At 41.8% G+C, this 14,593-nt stretch overlaps 1 protein-coding gene across 3 annotated transcripts; it reads right to left on the bottom strand.

The window, feature by feature from the left end:
• Positions 1 to 1,331: 1,331 nt before the first annotated feature.
• LOC143975805 (N-acetyltransferase 8F1-like) lies at positions 1,332 to 11,810 on the bottom strand. 3 transcript variants are annotated; one of them, XM_077478351.1, is made up of 2 exons: positions 11,653 to 11,810; positions 1,332 to 2,029 (listed from the first exon to the last, which is right to left on the bottom strand). In XM_077478351.1, the coding sequence occupies exons 1-2, from the start codon at positions 11,751 to 11,753 to the stop codon at positions 1,351 to 1,353; spliced, it is 780 nt and encodes a 259-aa protein (XP_077334477.1). In that variant the 5' UTR covers positions 11,754 to 11,810; the 3' UTR covers positions 1,332 to 1,350. The 3 variants fall into 3 exon arrangements, with proteins under 3 accessions (XP_077334477.1, XP_077334479.1, XP_077334478.1); XM_077478353.1 differs by having other exon boundaries at positions 11,630 to 11,765; XM_077478352.1 differs by lacking the exon at positions 11,653 to 11,810 and adding an exon at positions 8,299 to 8,531.
• Between the last annotated feature and the right edge of the window lie 2,783 nt (positions 11,811 to 14,593).

Below are 14,593 nucleotides of genomic sequence, written 5' to 3'. Positions count from 1 at the left end.
TCCTCCCCCACCCTTCTCCCGCTATCCTCCCCCACCCTTCTCCCGCTATCCTCCCCCACCCTTCTCCCGCTATCCTCCACCCTTCTCCCACTATCCCTCCACCCTTCTCCCACTATCCCTCCACTATCCCCTCCACCCTTCTCCCACCATCCCTTTTCCCGCTATCCCCCCACCCTTCTCCCCCCTTCTCCCGCTATCCCCCCACCCTTCTCCCGCTATCCCCCCATCCTTCTCCCGCTATCCCCCCATCCTTCTCCCTCTATCCCCCCATCCTTCTCCCTCTATCCCTCCACCCTTCTCCCTCTATCCCCCCATCCTTCTCCCTCTATCCCCCCATCCTTCTCCCTCTATCCCCCCATCCTTCTCCCTCTATCCCTCCACCCTTCTCCCGCTATCCCCCCTTCTCCCTCTATCCCCCCCACCCTTCTCCCACTATTCTCCCCCCACCCTTCTCCCACTATTCTCCCCCCTTCTCCCACTATTCTCCCCCCACCCTTCTCCCACTATTCTCCCCCCTTCTCCCACTATTCTCCCCCTATCCCTCCACCCTTCTCCCACTATCCCCCCCACCCTTCTCCCTTATGCGTGAGCTATAAACACTCGCCATCTGGTAAGCGTGCATTCTTTATGGTGTTTGCACTTTTTGGTGATGGTAGATTACACGATCTCTCTTAAATATTAATTGGACTATATCTGAGTTTCATTCACTTTGGACTTTGGGTCATTTCATCACGACTTATTATTTTTCAAACTTTTAAATAATTTATATGTATTCTCACATTTATCAATTATTATTTTAAGGAGTTTTTATATTTTCACTAATTTTGCAATTTATGTTTCTATTTACATACACCATTTCATTTAAATGGTTAATCACTTGGGAGATTCACGCATTAATTAAGGTCCCCCCCTATGGGGGGGATAAAGTATTATTAGCGCAGCTATTTTCTCTTTTCTTTGCATTTTTGGTGTGTATCACACTTCAGTAGCTGCTGCTTTTTTTATGTTAGTTTAGTTTTTATTAGGCAGTTAGGAGCGCAGAATTTTTCTCTTTTTCACAGACCTCGTATCGATTTTTTTTTTATTTTTTTTTTATTTTTTTTCGGTGGTGGGTCATGGTAATTGCAAGAAATGTAGAGCTAAAGTTAGAAAAACAAAACCCCATACAATTTTTGAAAAAGTTTTGTTTTTATTAGATTTCCTAATAATAAGAGAAAAAATTACCTTTTGAATCTCCTATTTTGTTTTTTTCTTGACTATTCAGCTTTCTTTACCACACATTGTTAAAATGCTTAACCTGGCTGATATATGCAAACTGATGCACTGAAGACTCTTGATCAAGCAACATATTTATTTGCTATTGGGAATGTCATATCTAAAATATATCCATTGCAGCTTAACCAGTCTTTCTGTGAACCCGGTCATGTAGCTGGTGTGCGTACACCTAAATCCCACCGACCTGTACAAATGTGTGGCAGAGGTTTGTACCGTTGTGGTGGACAGGACCACTGCCTTACACCCTTTCTTACGTGCAAATTCAATGACTGTCCTGCACAAGACTTTAGCGATCCCTTTGCCCCGGTGGCTTTGGACCACGAACATCCTTTTGAGCTCTGTGTTTTTCTCTCCTCCGGGTAGATATGAGGGTAGAGCAGCCACCATCCCCACAAACTCCCCATCAGACTCCACCACCCAGTAATTGTACCCTTCCCGCTGGAGATAATATTTTGGGATGACTTTCATGTCGTTGGCCAAAGCCTGTGCAGCAAAGGTATAGAAGAACTTTCTTCCACACAGCCAAAGCACAACCAATACAACAACCACATCCAAGATGGCCAGAAGGATGGAGCCAATGGTGACGAGAGGAAGCAGAAATCCAAGAACCATGAGGAGCCAGTTGTGAGGTTGCTTCAAAGCGTGGTGAAAGGTACTGTACGCGTGTTCATGACATCCTTCAATGAAGAGTTTTTTGACTGCCGGAAAATCCGAGTGCTTGTACTGTCGTACAATAAGTGTTGGCATTGTGTCCCTGAAACAAAATAGAGGTGTAATTCAATTAATGTTTTCAACAGGTTTTAAATGTGTTGGTTTGACAATATCAAGAATAGGTAGGAAGGACAACATATTACTCATTGGTTTTGACACATATATTTATTTTTTTATTTTACAATACAAGTTAAAGCATTGGGGAGTGCCGCCTGAATGCCGCACACTGTGGGGTCCATTTACTAAAATTGGAGTATTGCAAAATCTGGTGAAGCTCTTTATGGAAACCAATCAGCTACCAGTTTTTATAAGGAAGAAGGGTCACTTCTTCACATCAGGTGGGAAAGTCCCCAGATCAGAACATTCTGGACTGATGAATTCCGGTATATAGCTCAAATTACAACTTTACGTTTCGATTTCTCACCTGCCCACACTTTACTTCATCATTCCACTTTACCAATGAAAACTTACCATAGATCATTGGTCCAACATCTCATTACAGCTGCAAAACTTTGCATACCAACCCTCTGTAAATCTACCAATCCACCCACAATTGCTACTTGGATCACAAGAGTAAACAAAATAGCTTCAATGGAAGAACTTGTACACCAAGCCCACGACTCTTCTAAAACCTATAGAAACACATGAGCATGCTGGCAACCCTTCCAAACAACCTCTGAATATACCCAACTTCTCAATTGAAAAGCCACTTGCGCCCTTACCCCGTATCTGTTATAACCCCCTGACTTTACACACACGTAGATGGAAACAAGACCATATCACATGGAAAGAAAGCTTAATATTATGAAACGTTATCACACCTGGATCCCAAGACCTAAGAACTTCTCATTAGACGCTATCCAGATTGCCCAATATTAGGCTAGGAAATAGAAGATCTCATACCCTACCTTTCTACACACTTATATATGCAAAAATCCTCGACTCCTTAAAGCGGGAGTCTGCCGTTTTTTTTTTTTTTTTTTTTTAAAGCCAGCAACTACAAATACTGCAGCTGCTGACTTTTAAAATAATGACACTTACCCGCCCAGCGTGCCCGCGATGACGGCACCCGAAGCCGATCTCTCGATCGTCTCTCGGGTGCTGCCGCCGCCATCTTGGGTATGGGAATCAGGAAGTGGAGGCTTTCAGCTTCATTTCCCGGTTCCCTACTGCGCATGTGTGAGGCGCTGCGCAATAAGGATGGTCCCCGCTGTCTGGGATCCGTGTGTTTCCCAGCAGACAGCGGGGGACCTTCGGAAAGGGGCGTACCTTATGCAGAATCTATGCCGGAAGTGGGTGCAGATACCTGTACTGTACAGGTACCTGCACCCCCCCCCCCCTGAAAGGTGCCAATTGTGGCGCCAGAGGGGGGGAGGGTTCCAATGAGCGAAAGGTCCACTTTAGGGTGGACCTCTGCTTTAACGACCATGTGCAATGAGATATGGAAAACTTTTCTAAATAATATTGAATTAACACAAAATATATCATTAGGATACATGTATCAGATAAACTTTAAACATTTTGACTCTTAATACATGGGTCCATATCCGACAATAAAGGGAAAACTTAACTGGAGTATTGTGGAGATGATGGGGCATTTGGGGCATCAAAATCATTTTGACTAAATTTGCCCTCCCTGCCACTGACAGCCATAACTTTTTCCATACCTTAACCTTGCCTCTAAAGTTTGTCAGTTATGTTAATATATTTAAGTGGCAATAGTCTAGTAGTTGTGGCAATATTACCATCTCCAAATACTGGAAAGAAAACTACCACTGGTACCGGATAATAGAAATGTTGAATATTTGAACCGGTTATTTGGTGGTAACGAGGGAGATAGTGGATTTTGAATTGAGTTTAGTCACAGGTCCAAATGTAGACTCCATTGTTGGCGTAGTCCTCTCGGACTTTCACTAGTTTTATGGACTAGTACCAAAATCATACTGAATAAGCCCTTATGGCTTTCACTCTGTACTTCAGCAATAACACAGCTTTAGGAAGCTCAAAGGCTTACTTTAATGCTGGAGCACACAACATTGTGACTGGAAATCCCAATGTGTTCCAAGCTGAGTTTCATGCATAATGTCAGTAGTTTTTTTTTGGATACCTGACCATCACATCTAAATGAACTTGTTGGGCATCCCATTCCAAAAACATCTTGGCTCTATCCTTCCATTTTTTATGTTTGAGCTGATGCCGGAGCTGTCTCTCTAAAAAACGGTGACCATACACAATCCATTATATCGTAAGGATTATTCATTCCGTGATCCACGCAAATATGGAATGCTGAATCCAGTGCCTCAGCAGTTGGAATTACAAGCTATTGTTGACCCTTTAGATATAAGTCTATTCGGGTCATTTCCATCTGGTAAGCCTGTACTTCGTAAGGTGGCGGGAGTTGCACGGTGGTGGAATTGTCTATGGTTACATCAGATTGGGACCTTTGCCTTCACTAAAATCTGTTGGGATTCACATCTGCACATCTATGTTCACCAATATATGGACTTGATTGTTTATATATTCTTTTATTGCTTTTTTTGAAGCTGTTATCCTCAGATTTGGGGTCATGGTTCACTAATAAGTTATAGTTATATTGATACACCATATTGGATTTATATATATTTCTTTTTTTGTATATATGCCGCTCACTTTTTTTTCACTATCTTCATGTGTCTTTATTGGCATCTTTTGGGTAATTCTTCTTGATTATCACAGTAGCACATGTTTAGCGCTTACACTTTACATTTGACGTCTTTATAGCTAAAAAATCCTAGTTTTAGCGTGTTGGCAGCTTTCTCCCATACCTTTTATACTGCGCAGTGTTTTTGTTTGCATATAGCTCCTTCATGGACCCCCTCTGTGACTTCACCATTAATATCAACAACACAACCATTGGTCCCTCCACACATGCCAGGGTCCTGGGTGTAATCCTTGACTCTGACCTCTCCTTCAGCCCCCATATCCAATCACTGGCTAAATCCTGCCGCCTTCCCCTCCGCAACATCTCCAGAATTCCACCTTCCTGACTAATGACACCACAAAGCAACTCGTTCACTCCGCGATTATTTCCCGCCTTGACTACTGCAACTCTCTCCTTAATGGCCGACCCTTACACAGGCTCCTCCCCCCTTCAGTCTATTATGAATGCTGCTGCTAGACTAAAGCCCCATACACACTATCAGATTGTCTGCTGATTTTATCCTTCTGATTTACCAAAACCATGTAGTAGAAGGGCCTGCCTGATTGCATACACATTGAAACTCCTAAGGTTTGAACTCGTATTATATGGTTTTGGTAAATCTGATGGAAAAAATCAGCAATCTGATAGTGTGTATGGGGCTTAATACACCTCACTAATTGATCCGTAACTGCTCCCCCTCTCTGCCAATCCCTTCACTGGCTTCCCCTCCCCCACCGTGGAAAATTCAAAATGCTAACCACAACATACAAAGCCATCCACAACATCGCCCCCCCATCTACATCACCAACCTCATCTGCAGATATCGCCCAAATCATCCCCTCCACTCCTCCGACGACCTCCTGCTCTCTAGCTCCCTTGTTACCTCCTCCCATGCTCGCCTCCAGGACTTCTCCAGAGCTTCTCCCATCCTCTGGAACTCCCCCTTCCCAGGTATATCCAATCAGCCCCTAACCTGTCCACCTTTAGGAGATTCCTGAAAACTCATTTATTCAGGGAAGCCTACCCCACACCCACCTAACTGTCCCCGAGACACCCCATCAAATCATTCCCCACATCTATTACCTTTTGTACCACCCCCTCCCTTTAGAATGTATCTCTACGTGCCGGGCCCTCCTGTCCCTTCTGTATTGTACTGTAATTTTGCTGTCCCCCCTATACATTGTAAAGGGATGCGAAAACTGTTGGCGCTATATAAATTGTGAATAATAATATAATATGTTGATGATATATTATATTAGAGACAAAGTAGTGATGAGATGCAATATTGCCTCATCCATATAAATCTTATGTAACATTGCATAGGTTAGGTATTACTATATTTGGTGTAGTACGGAAAGACATTTATATGTAACCCCCCACCCCCCCAATAAAGTTAATATCTCAATGTTTTTTTGGTAATACCTGGTGATCCTGCCATTAAGGGCCATATTCAGATTTAGCTTAATATGTGATAATGTTCCATCCCTGTTCCCCAGTAGTACTCCTGCATTGTCACCCTCTCACATGGGCTTCCAATGGAGACTACAAGTGGCTGCTTGAAGTTGCATAAGGGAGGCATGGCCTGCTGTTGTCCCCATTAGAAAACCCACCCTAAACATGCCATGCAACCATCACTGGAATACATATAGACAGGAAGAAGCTGCAGAAGATCAGCAGTATTTAGGTTTACCATAGGATGCCAGTTGTTTATGATATGTATAGAACTCGTGATCATAATTGTACCTTTATCGTCAGCTGATAACAAGAGCAGTTTGAGGGTAATACTAAGAAGCTGAAAAACAAGGTACAAAGTTGACTTATCTCATGATGAGGAATTGTCTTGTAATGTTTAACTTTATTGTAAATGGATGAGCTCCTTGCAGACGGGCCCTTTGTTGTAAATTGATGAGCTCTATGCAGAGTGGTTCTTTATATTATTTTTATAGCTATGGCATAAAATATGCCAGAAATCCATCCGAAGGTTGTAAAAAATTATTTTTAAATTGCAGAATCAACTTGTATTCCCTTTAACCGGTTCCCGACCTGGGCGCACGCCGATGTACGTCAGCAGAATGGCATGGGCAGGCAAATGGGCGTACCTGTATGTCCCTTTTAATTTACCGCCCTGCCGCCGGCGGCACGTTCACGTGCTGGTCCGGACCCCCGTGAGTCCGGTCACGGGTCCCGCAGACTCGATCTCCGTGGGCATACCCGCGATTGCCTCATGGGGCGGCTGAACGGAGAGATGCCGTTGTAAACAGCATATCCCCATTCTGCCTAGCAACAAGTGACGCTGATCTCTGCTCCATGTGATTGGAGCAGAGATCAATATTCACTAAATGAAAGCCCAGCCCCCAACAGTTAGTAACACGCCCCTAGGGACACTTAACCCCTACACTGCCACCCACTGGTTAACCCCTTCACTGCCAGTGCCACTTACACAGGAATCACTGCATTTGTATAGCACTGATTTCTGTATAAATGACAATGGTCCCAAAAATGTGTCAATGTCCGATGTGTCTGCCATAATGTCGCAGTCACAATAAAAATCGCTGATCGCCGCCATTACTAGTAAAAAAAAAATATTAATAAAAATGCCGTAAAACTAAACTAACTTTTGCGCAAACCAATCAATAATCGCTTATGTACGTTTACGTACTTACGTTACGATACGTATCGGCCTAAACTGAGGGAAAAAATGTTTTTTTATATATTTTTTTGGGGGATATTTATTATAACAAAAAGTAAAAAATAATGCGTTTTTTTTTTTCAAAATTGTCGCTCTACTTTTGTTTATAGCGCAAAAAATAAAAACCGCAGGAGGTGATCAAATACCACCAAAAGAAAGCTCTATTTGTGGGAAAAAAAGGAGATGAATTTTGTTTGGGAGCCACGTCGAACGACCGCACAATTGTCAGTTAAAGCGACGCAGTGCCGAATCGCAAAAAGTGGTCTGGTCTTTGGCCAGCAAAATGGTCCGGGGCTGAAGTGGTTAATCACCACTGTGTTTTTTCTATATAATATAAGTAAAAAAAAAAAAAAAAGCAAAAAATCAGGAAAAAAACTTTTTGGGTAAAAATAACCCAAAATTGTGGATATCATTTAGTCTGTGTGAAGGTTATAGAATCTACTAGCTATGGTGCAAATCATATAAATTTGATCACACCTGATGTACTGAAGGAAAAGGAAAGGGAGAAAACACTGGGCTACCTAACAAACTTACAATATAATAATTACAGTGAAAAACACAAACCAGCAGCTGACATACAAACAAACCAAGTCAAATAACTGTATATAACCAAAAATGCAGCGCTAGAAAAACATATAAATGTGAAGTGACTAATTTAAGTGACTCATTAGCCCAATAAGGTTAGTAGTGGAAAGAACTACTCGGTGACAGCATGCACAATATATGTCATGCTGCTAAATATAAAAAATGAGTGAAAAAAATTTGTTATATATATATTAAAAAAATAGCAAAATAATAGCAATCAGTCCTTGAACCAATCACTCTAAAATGTCCAACAGTAAAAGTAGTAGACAAAATAGATTCAGATGTTCCATTGACCCGAACTGTAGAAAGCCTTCAACTGTCAACCGGGTTTTTCACAGAAAAAGGTAGGTACTCTTACCAGAAATGGTGGACACAAAATACCATATAGCAAATGTGTCATACAAGCTTATATAGGCTCCACATGTCTCAAGGGACTCGTACATGTTGAATCGTGGATCACCCCCCGGAGCGGCCGATATCCTCTCTGCTGTCCAACTTCTAGGTCAGTTCACCAGGATATGAAACTCGACAAGCTTCAACGAACATCCAACTGTCTCCTAATAGTTTTTGTCCAAAATGGCTCCAGAGGGACTCAACATGTAAAGGAAAGCATGAACACAATGCCTCGCATAGTGAAGTTCCACCATTAAAGGTTTATTTATAAAAAATTATATATTACATAAAAATCGAAAAAGTCACGTGATCAAATAATTAAAATATAAAATATGGGGAGCAGGAAACGCTATCCCTACGCGTTTCGACCGTAAAGTCATCTACTGGGGCATCACCTGTCCCCCCCCACATTGCTTCAATATATATACTGACAAATTAAGAAAACGACATGAACCTGTAGGAGGCCACCTCCTCCTTCATTAACCCTAACATGTGTGCACCCAACGTCACGGACACCACTGACTAAGGCCCACCACAGCCAAAGCCCAACTCTCACTTTAAAACCAAATGATTAGGCGTTCTTCATTTCCCCTCCAAATAGAGGGAATTTCAAATTCTGATAAGATGTAAGGGATAGCATCTTTAAATGAATCACCTTCCTATACAAAATGGCGGCCGCGCGTGCGTTCCACCAGTAATCTTAAAACCGGAAGTAACATTCTCTCGGACCCACTAGATTATAATTACCACTCGATTTGGTCCTTAAAATTAATGACCGATAATGAAACTCAGACTGTGGTTGGAGATAAGCCTCCCAAATTATTTTGATCTCTCTAAATATTGGGACAAACGTATAGTTCTTGTGTCAATATTACCGATCTAGGTTTCGGACCTGGAAGCGGCATAACGTCACTTCCGCCAATGAGCGCTCCAAAAGAAGGCAGGAACCTTGTTTGTGTCCCAAGCCTCGATCTGGGACCGGAAGTGACCGAGCGTCATACCCGGTCTCATCACTTCCGCCGACAGGCGTTCAGAAGGAGGGCTGGAACCTTGTTTGTGTCCCAAACCTCGATCTGAAACCGGAAGTTGCAAAACGTCACCTATGATCTCCATAAATGACCCTATTCATGTTTCAAGTCTCGTTCTCGGACTCGGTAGCAAGACATCACTACCAACGTGACACTAACTAGATAGACAGGGGCATATCCCTCGTCACACGGAGAAACATATTACAGAATCGGAAGCAATTCACTGTGCTCCCGAAGCAAATGTAGGTATACGCATGGTCAAGTGAAAACCCAACCTAAGGCAGCGCTCTAACTCTCACTGTCTACCATATAGTCTAAAAAGGCTCCATGAAAATAAAACTTCATATCAGTCCCATAAAGACAGGACCAGAAATATGCCAATTAACGTACTAATCCAAAGAAAAAGTACAGTACATGAAAGTACAACTAGAAGTAATATAAACAACCCCTATGAGCCGAGGTGCCACTCACCCCTGGTCAATCAACATTCATGCCATAGGGATGTGTACTGAGATGGGGATGTACTGACTATCTCATTTCTTGAGGCTCTTAATTATTTTTATCTTTTTTTTTTTTTTTTTTTACACAAAATTGTCATAATAAATCATTTCTCACACGCAGCATATGCATGTTTCCAATAACACCCCAAAATATATGTTGAAAAAAGCCCACACCAATGAACTTTTGGAAGTCAGCGGGGAGTCAGCAGTGCACTGAACCTGTGGAGCCTCTGTGGTGTGATGCAATAGGGTAGCTGCCCTTAAGCTGGTCCCTGAAGAGGACATCCTGCCTCATCGGAGTTGTGCCTCCTCACTTTCCTCCTTTTGTTTTCTCAGGCACTCAAGTACAGTCAGTGACCTCATCAATCCCCTCCCTCCTTGTCACTGGAGCAAACTTGGCAGTATGCTGCAGTTGGGGGGAATATGATTGCCAGTTTCTTGTCCTTCTGTGGCACCCCCCTCTATCTAGGCTCATGTTACTCCATTCCTCAACCTGGGAACCAACATGGGACCATTCATATTGCAGTGCATCCTCCATCAGCATGTAACAGGCACTTTGATCAAATAATTTTGGTAACTCCTCCGTGCATGGCGGTGGGGCTACGAAAGGAGTACCTGTGGACAAGGAGCCGTTGGAATAGGACACTTTGGCAGCTGCAGTTGAAAGAAACGTAGTATGAGCCTGGGTGACAGAGAATGAGGATGGCTTAGATATCCACTCCACCAACTCTTCTGCCTGTTGTGGCTCAATAACACGGCCAGCAGCGGGGGGGGGGGGGGGGGGGGAAGGACAAGCATGGACCATCTCTTCACTTCCACTTTTCACTGTAGACACAGAGGCTTCTTGCCTTCTTTTAGTGGCCTGTGAGTGTTTGCCTCTCCTTGCTCTCCCTGTTGGCCTTCCAGACATCATGGGGATTTTTTTTTGGGGGGGGGGTTCGCTTGGTGCACTATAAACCATTTTTATTATTGTGTCTTTTTGTGTTTTTTTTTTTGGGAGATTTTTATAACTCTTTATTAGAGAATGTGGGAAGGAAATATGGCGCTTGGGTGCAATACTTTTGTGCTTGGTGCACTATAAACCATTTTATTTATAAAAAATAAAATAAAAAATTATATATATATATATATATATATAATTATAATAAATATATACCTACACACATTATATATATATATGTGTGTGTGTATGTATATATTTATTATTTTATATATATATATATATATAATATATATTTTTTTTTTTTTCTTTCTATGAAAATAACGATGCAGCAACTGTGGAGAATTGTTTTATTTTTATTTATTTTTTTCACTGCTGCTGCTGCTTATATACAAAGATCTGCAAAGTAAATACATTTTCATTTCTTTCTATAAAAACTGAAGTGTCGAAAATAAAAGTTGCAGTGTTTAGATTAAGTAAAACACAAATTGCTAAATTTTAAATGAAAAAAAAATAAAAAGCAACACTAATAACATTAAAAATAATAATAAATGAAGTGAAAGAATTTTAGGCAAACAAAAATTAAGTATAAAAAAAAGTCAAAATTAGAATAAATAAGAAAAAAGGTAGAAATAAAAAATAAAATTGAAAAACAAAAATTAGGAAAGCAGAATTATGTAATTCTGTAAACTCAGTGTCAGGTATCTACAACAATCTTTTCACCAGATTACTTTAACTTAAGACAAAACATGAACAAAAAGGTATTGCATAGAGTAAGCTTTTAAATAAAAAATTAAAATAGAACTCTTTCGGAACTTATTGGCCTACCTTGAAATTCTCAAGAGACGTACCTGCCTAATGTGTTGACCCAATCTTTTTTTGTTGTCTTGTGAGTTGAGGCTTTCAGAGATAAGTGACAATAGTCCTTATACAGGGTGGACAGCAGTCCCATGGACTAGACCTGGTCTTTCCTATTTTCCTCTGACATACTGTAATCATTCAACCTCTATAAATGATTTACCGTATATACATAAGGCTGTCATAATTTGGTCTCTCACTTAGTTAATGCTTAATAAATCTGATCCAGTGGAAGAGCTTGACATAAGCACGCTATTCTAAGATGGCCATATAAATTCCTTGAGGTACATTTGATGATACTGCTGATTGTACATCCTTTGCCCTCGTTTTCGATGTGTTGTGCCACGAAAGTATCTTTACTCAGACAGTAATTCCAGGATACCGAGATAGCTGCCATTGTGTGGGGGATCCAATAGCCCGGTCATCTCCTCTAAAAGCTAATCCACTCTCTGCAAGAAAAATGATAACACTAAGCAAACATGTTACTAAGTTTTGATCATAGAGTAGATGGGCTGGGTCACAAACCAACGTCGGTCATGAAACCTGACTTTTCCTACTGCTGAAACAGCTGATATACTGCCAGAGTCTGTGGAAGAGAGAAGATGCTTAAGCTGCACCTCACTACAAAAACCTGTATGCGAAAAAAGTCAAAACAGCCTAAGCCCAGACACCATCCAGGCCACCTGTGATGCATTTCACCCCATCCATTGGGGCTTAGTGATGGGGCAGGGAGAAATGTGTTGGAGGTGTGGCCAGGCTGAGGCTCCTTTTTTACTTTTCACATGGGTTTTGCAGTGATGTGCAGCTTAAGACTCCTCCTCTTGGTATCCGCGGAGCTGGGATGAGCTCTGTGAGGGATCCTATCCCACATTCTGCTGACTGCTTCCGTCCGTAATACCGCTTCCTCCAGTCGGAACCAGCAGAGAAATAATGTATATATTATTGTAGCTGCATTGAATACAAGTCTAGCCGAAAATAGCTTGTAGAATCTTGAATGATTTATTGGACAGAATACAGACTTTTTATACACTTTTAACACAGGGGGTTAGATAATGAGGTAGGGCTGGCTCATGGATACTCCCCTATAGCAACAACTTAAAAGACAATTACATAATTAACATGTTAATTAACATAGCACTTAAGGCAGCCTAGGTGACCAGACAGTCCGTCTCCGGAGGTCAATGTGATCAGCTCTTTCAGTGACCATCTATTGTTCAGAATTGACAACCAAGAATAGTCTTTGGGCAAATCCAAGAAAACCTCATAATAGAAGAGTTGATGATATATCAGCATCTTCTATGAGCCCCAACATTATGAATCAGTCACTATTTGTAATATGGCAAATTACAGGGTTGCCAGAGTCTGTGTGTCTTGGGGGAGGGATATGGACCTGAATCCAGAGTAACACCACCTCAGGGGTCCCCAGGCATACAGCTCACAAAGAGCACCATTCCCCCAAATGCCAGGGCCCATAATCAGTGGGCATTCAGTCCCCTCCAAAAGCTTCTGTCCTGGCTAGGTCTTTCACAAGCTCTATCCTCACCTGCACTCCCAGTGGTTTATTATAGAAGAGGACCCATTGGAACCACGAACAGCAACTGCAATTTGGCATTCATTCAGCAGTAGGCGCTTTCATTTCCACAGTACCGCAGGAAACCAATCTTTCTGAATAGGCCCTGTTTCTCCACCTTCATGGGCAATGGTGTAAGTTGATCAAAAGACTCCACTGTATCAGCTTAAGAGCCAAATTCAGATGTACTTTGGACAATAACCCCTTCCTGAGAAGATGAACTAGCATGTTCATCAGAAGAACCACATGCAGAAGGCTTTGCAGAAGATCACATTTGTAGGTACAAGAAAACCAGTTATTTTTGGAATTTTTTTTCCTCCAACTCCTCCTTGGTCTTTCTTTATTGAAGAAAAAATAAAAACATAAGTAGGGAGTCACATCTCCAAGTTAGCATAGAACAAGTATATAACAGAGTAATACACAGAATAAAATGAACATTCTTAGCTTATACAGTTACATAGTTAGTAATGTTGAATAAAGACACCAGTCCATCCAGTTCAACCTGAGCCAGTGTCTACAATTGTCCCTATCCCTGTACATTGCACACTCACATCAGTCCCTACCCTCAAGGAGCCTACAATCCAAGGTCCCCATTCATATACTAGGGCCCATTTTATTTTTTGGACAGAAGCCAATTAACCTACCTGCATGTCTTTGGATTGTGGGAGGAAACCGGAGTAAGTGGTGATTGACTATGTTCTGAAGAGTGGTAAGCAGAGGTTAGAGCCGATTTGTGTGTATTCCTGCAGTGGAGGACTACTCACACTGAAAGATAAAGGTTTAGGATGGAGCGTATTTTGAGAGTAGAAAATCATAGCATTGAAAAGTGAGAAAGCAAAGGGAGGTATAGAATAAAGTGTGGATAAGATGTAAGGAGGCTTATCTTCTAGTATAGATTGTACCATATAAGAGCATGCCATTGTTCACCATGTGTCCATTCTGTCAGATACCATGAAATCAGACCGAGACATAAGTACAGTTAAATCACACTTGTTTAATAATAAAAGTAAATAGAACAAAACATAGCCAAAGTGCAGGAACCAGAACGGATAGTCAGACAAGCCCAACGTCAGCGAGCCGGAGATGAGCATAGTAAAATGGCAAGAAAGGTCTGGAGCCAGAAGGGATGTCAGCCAAGCAAATCTTAACAGGAATGCAGGAGATAGTCTCTGTGATGTTGACCAAGGTGAAGGCAGAGATCTCTGGGCTGGACGGCTTAATTAGGCAGGACTGACGAGCAGGATATCATCAACAGCTGAGTAACTGTGGAGAGATAGGAGCTGCCAATTAGCCAACAGCTGAGCGGCCAGCTCAGAGAAGGAAGGGCTGAGCCCAACCCTGACATGTTCCATATATTTTCAGTA

This window comes from Lithobates pipiens, unplaced genomic scaffold (genome assembly GCF_037356315.1).
Source record: "Lithobates pipiens isolate NorthernLeopardFrog02 unplaced genomic scaffold, aLitPip1_a1.2 Scaffold_13, whole genome shotgun sequence".
NCBI lineage: Eukaryota > Metazoa > Chordata > Amphibia > Anura > Ranidae > Lithobates > Lithobates pipiens.
The sequence above is the reverse complement of the archived record's forward strand: the minus strand, read 5'-3'. Positions and strand labels throughout refer to the sequence as shown.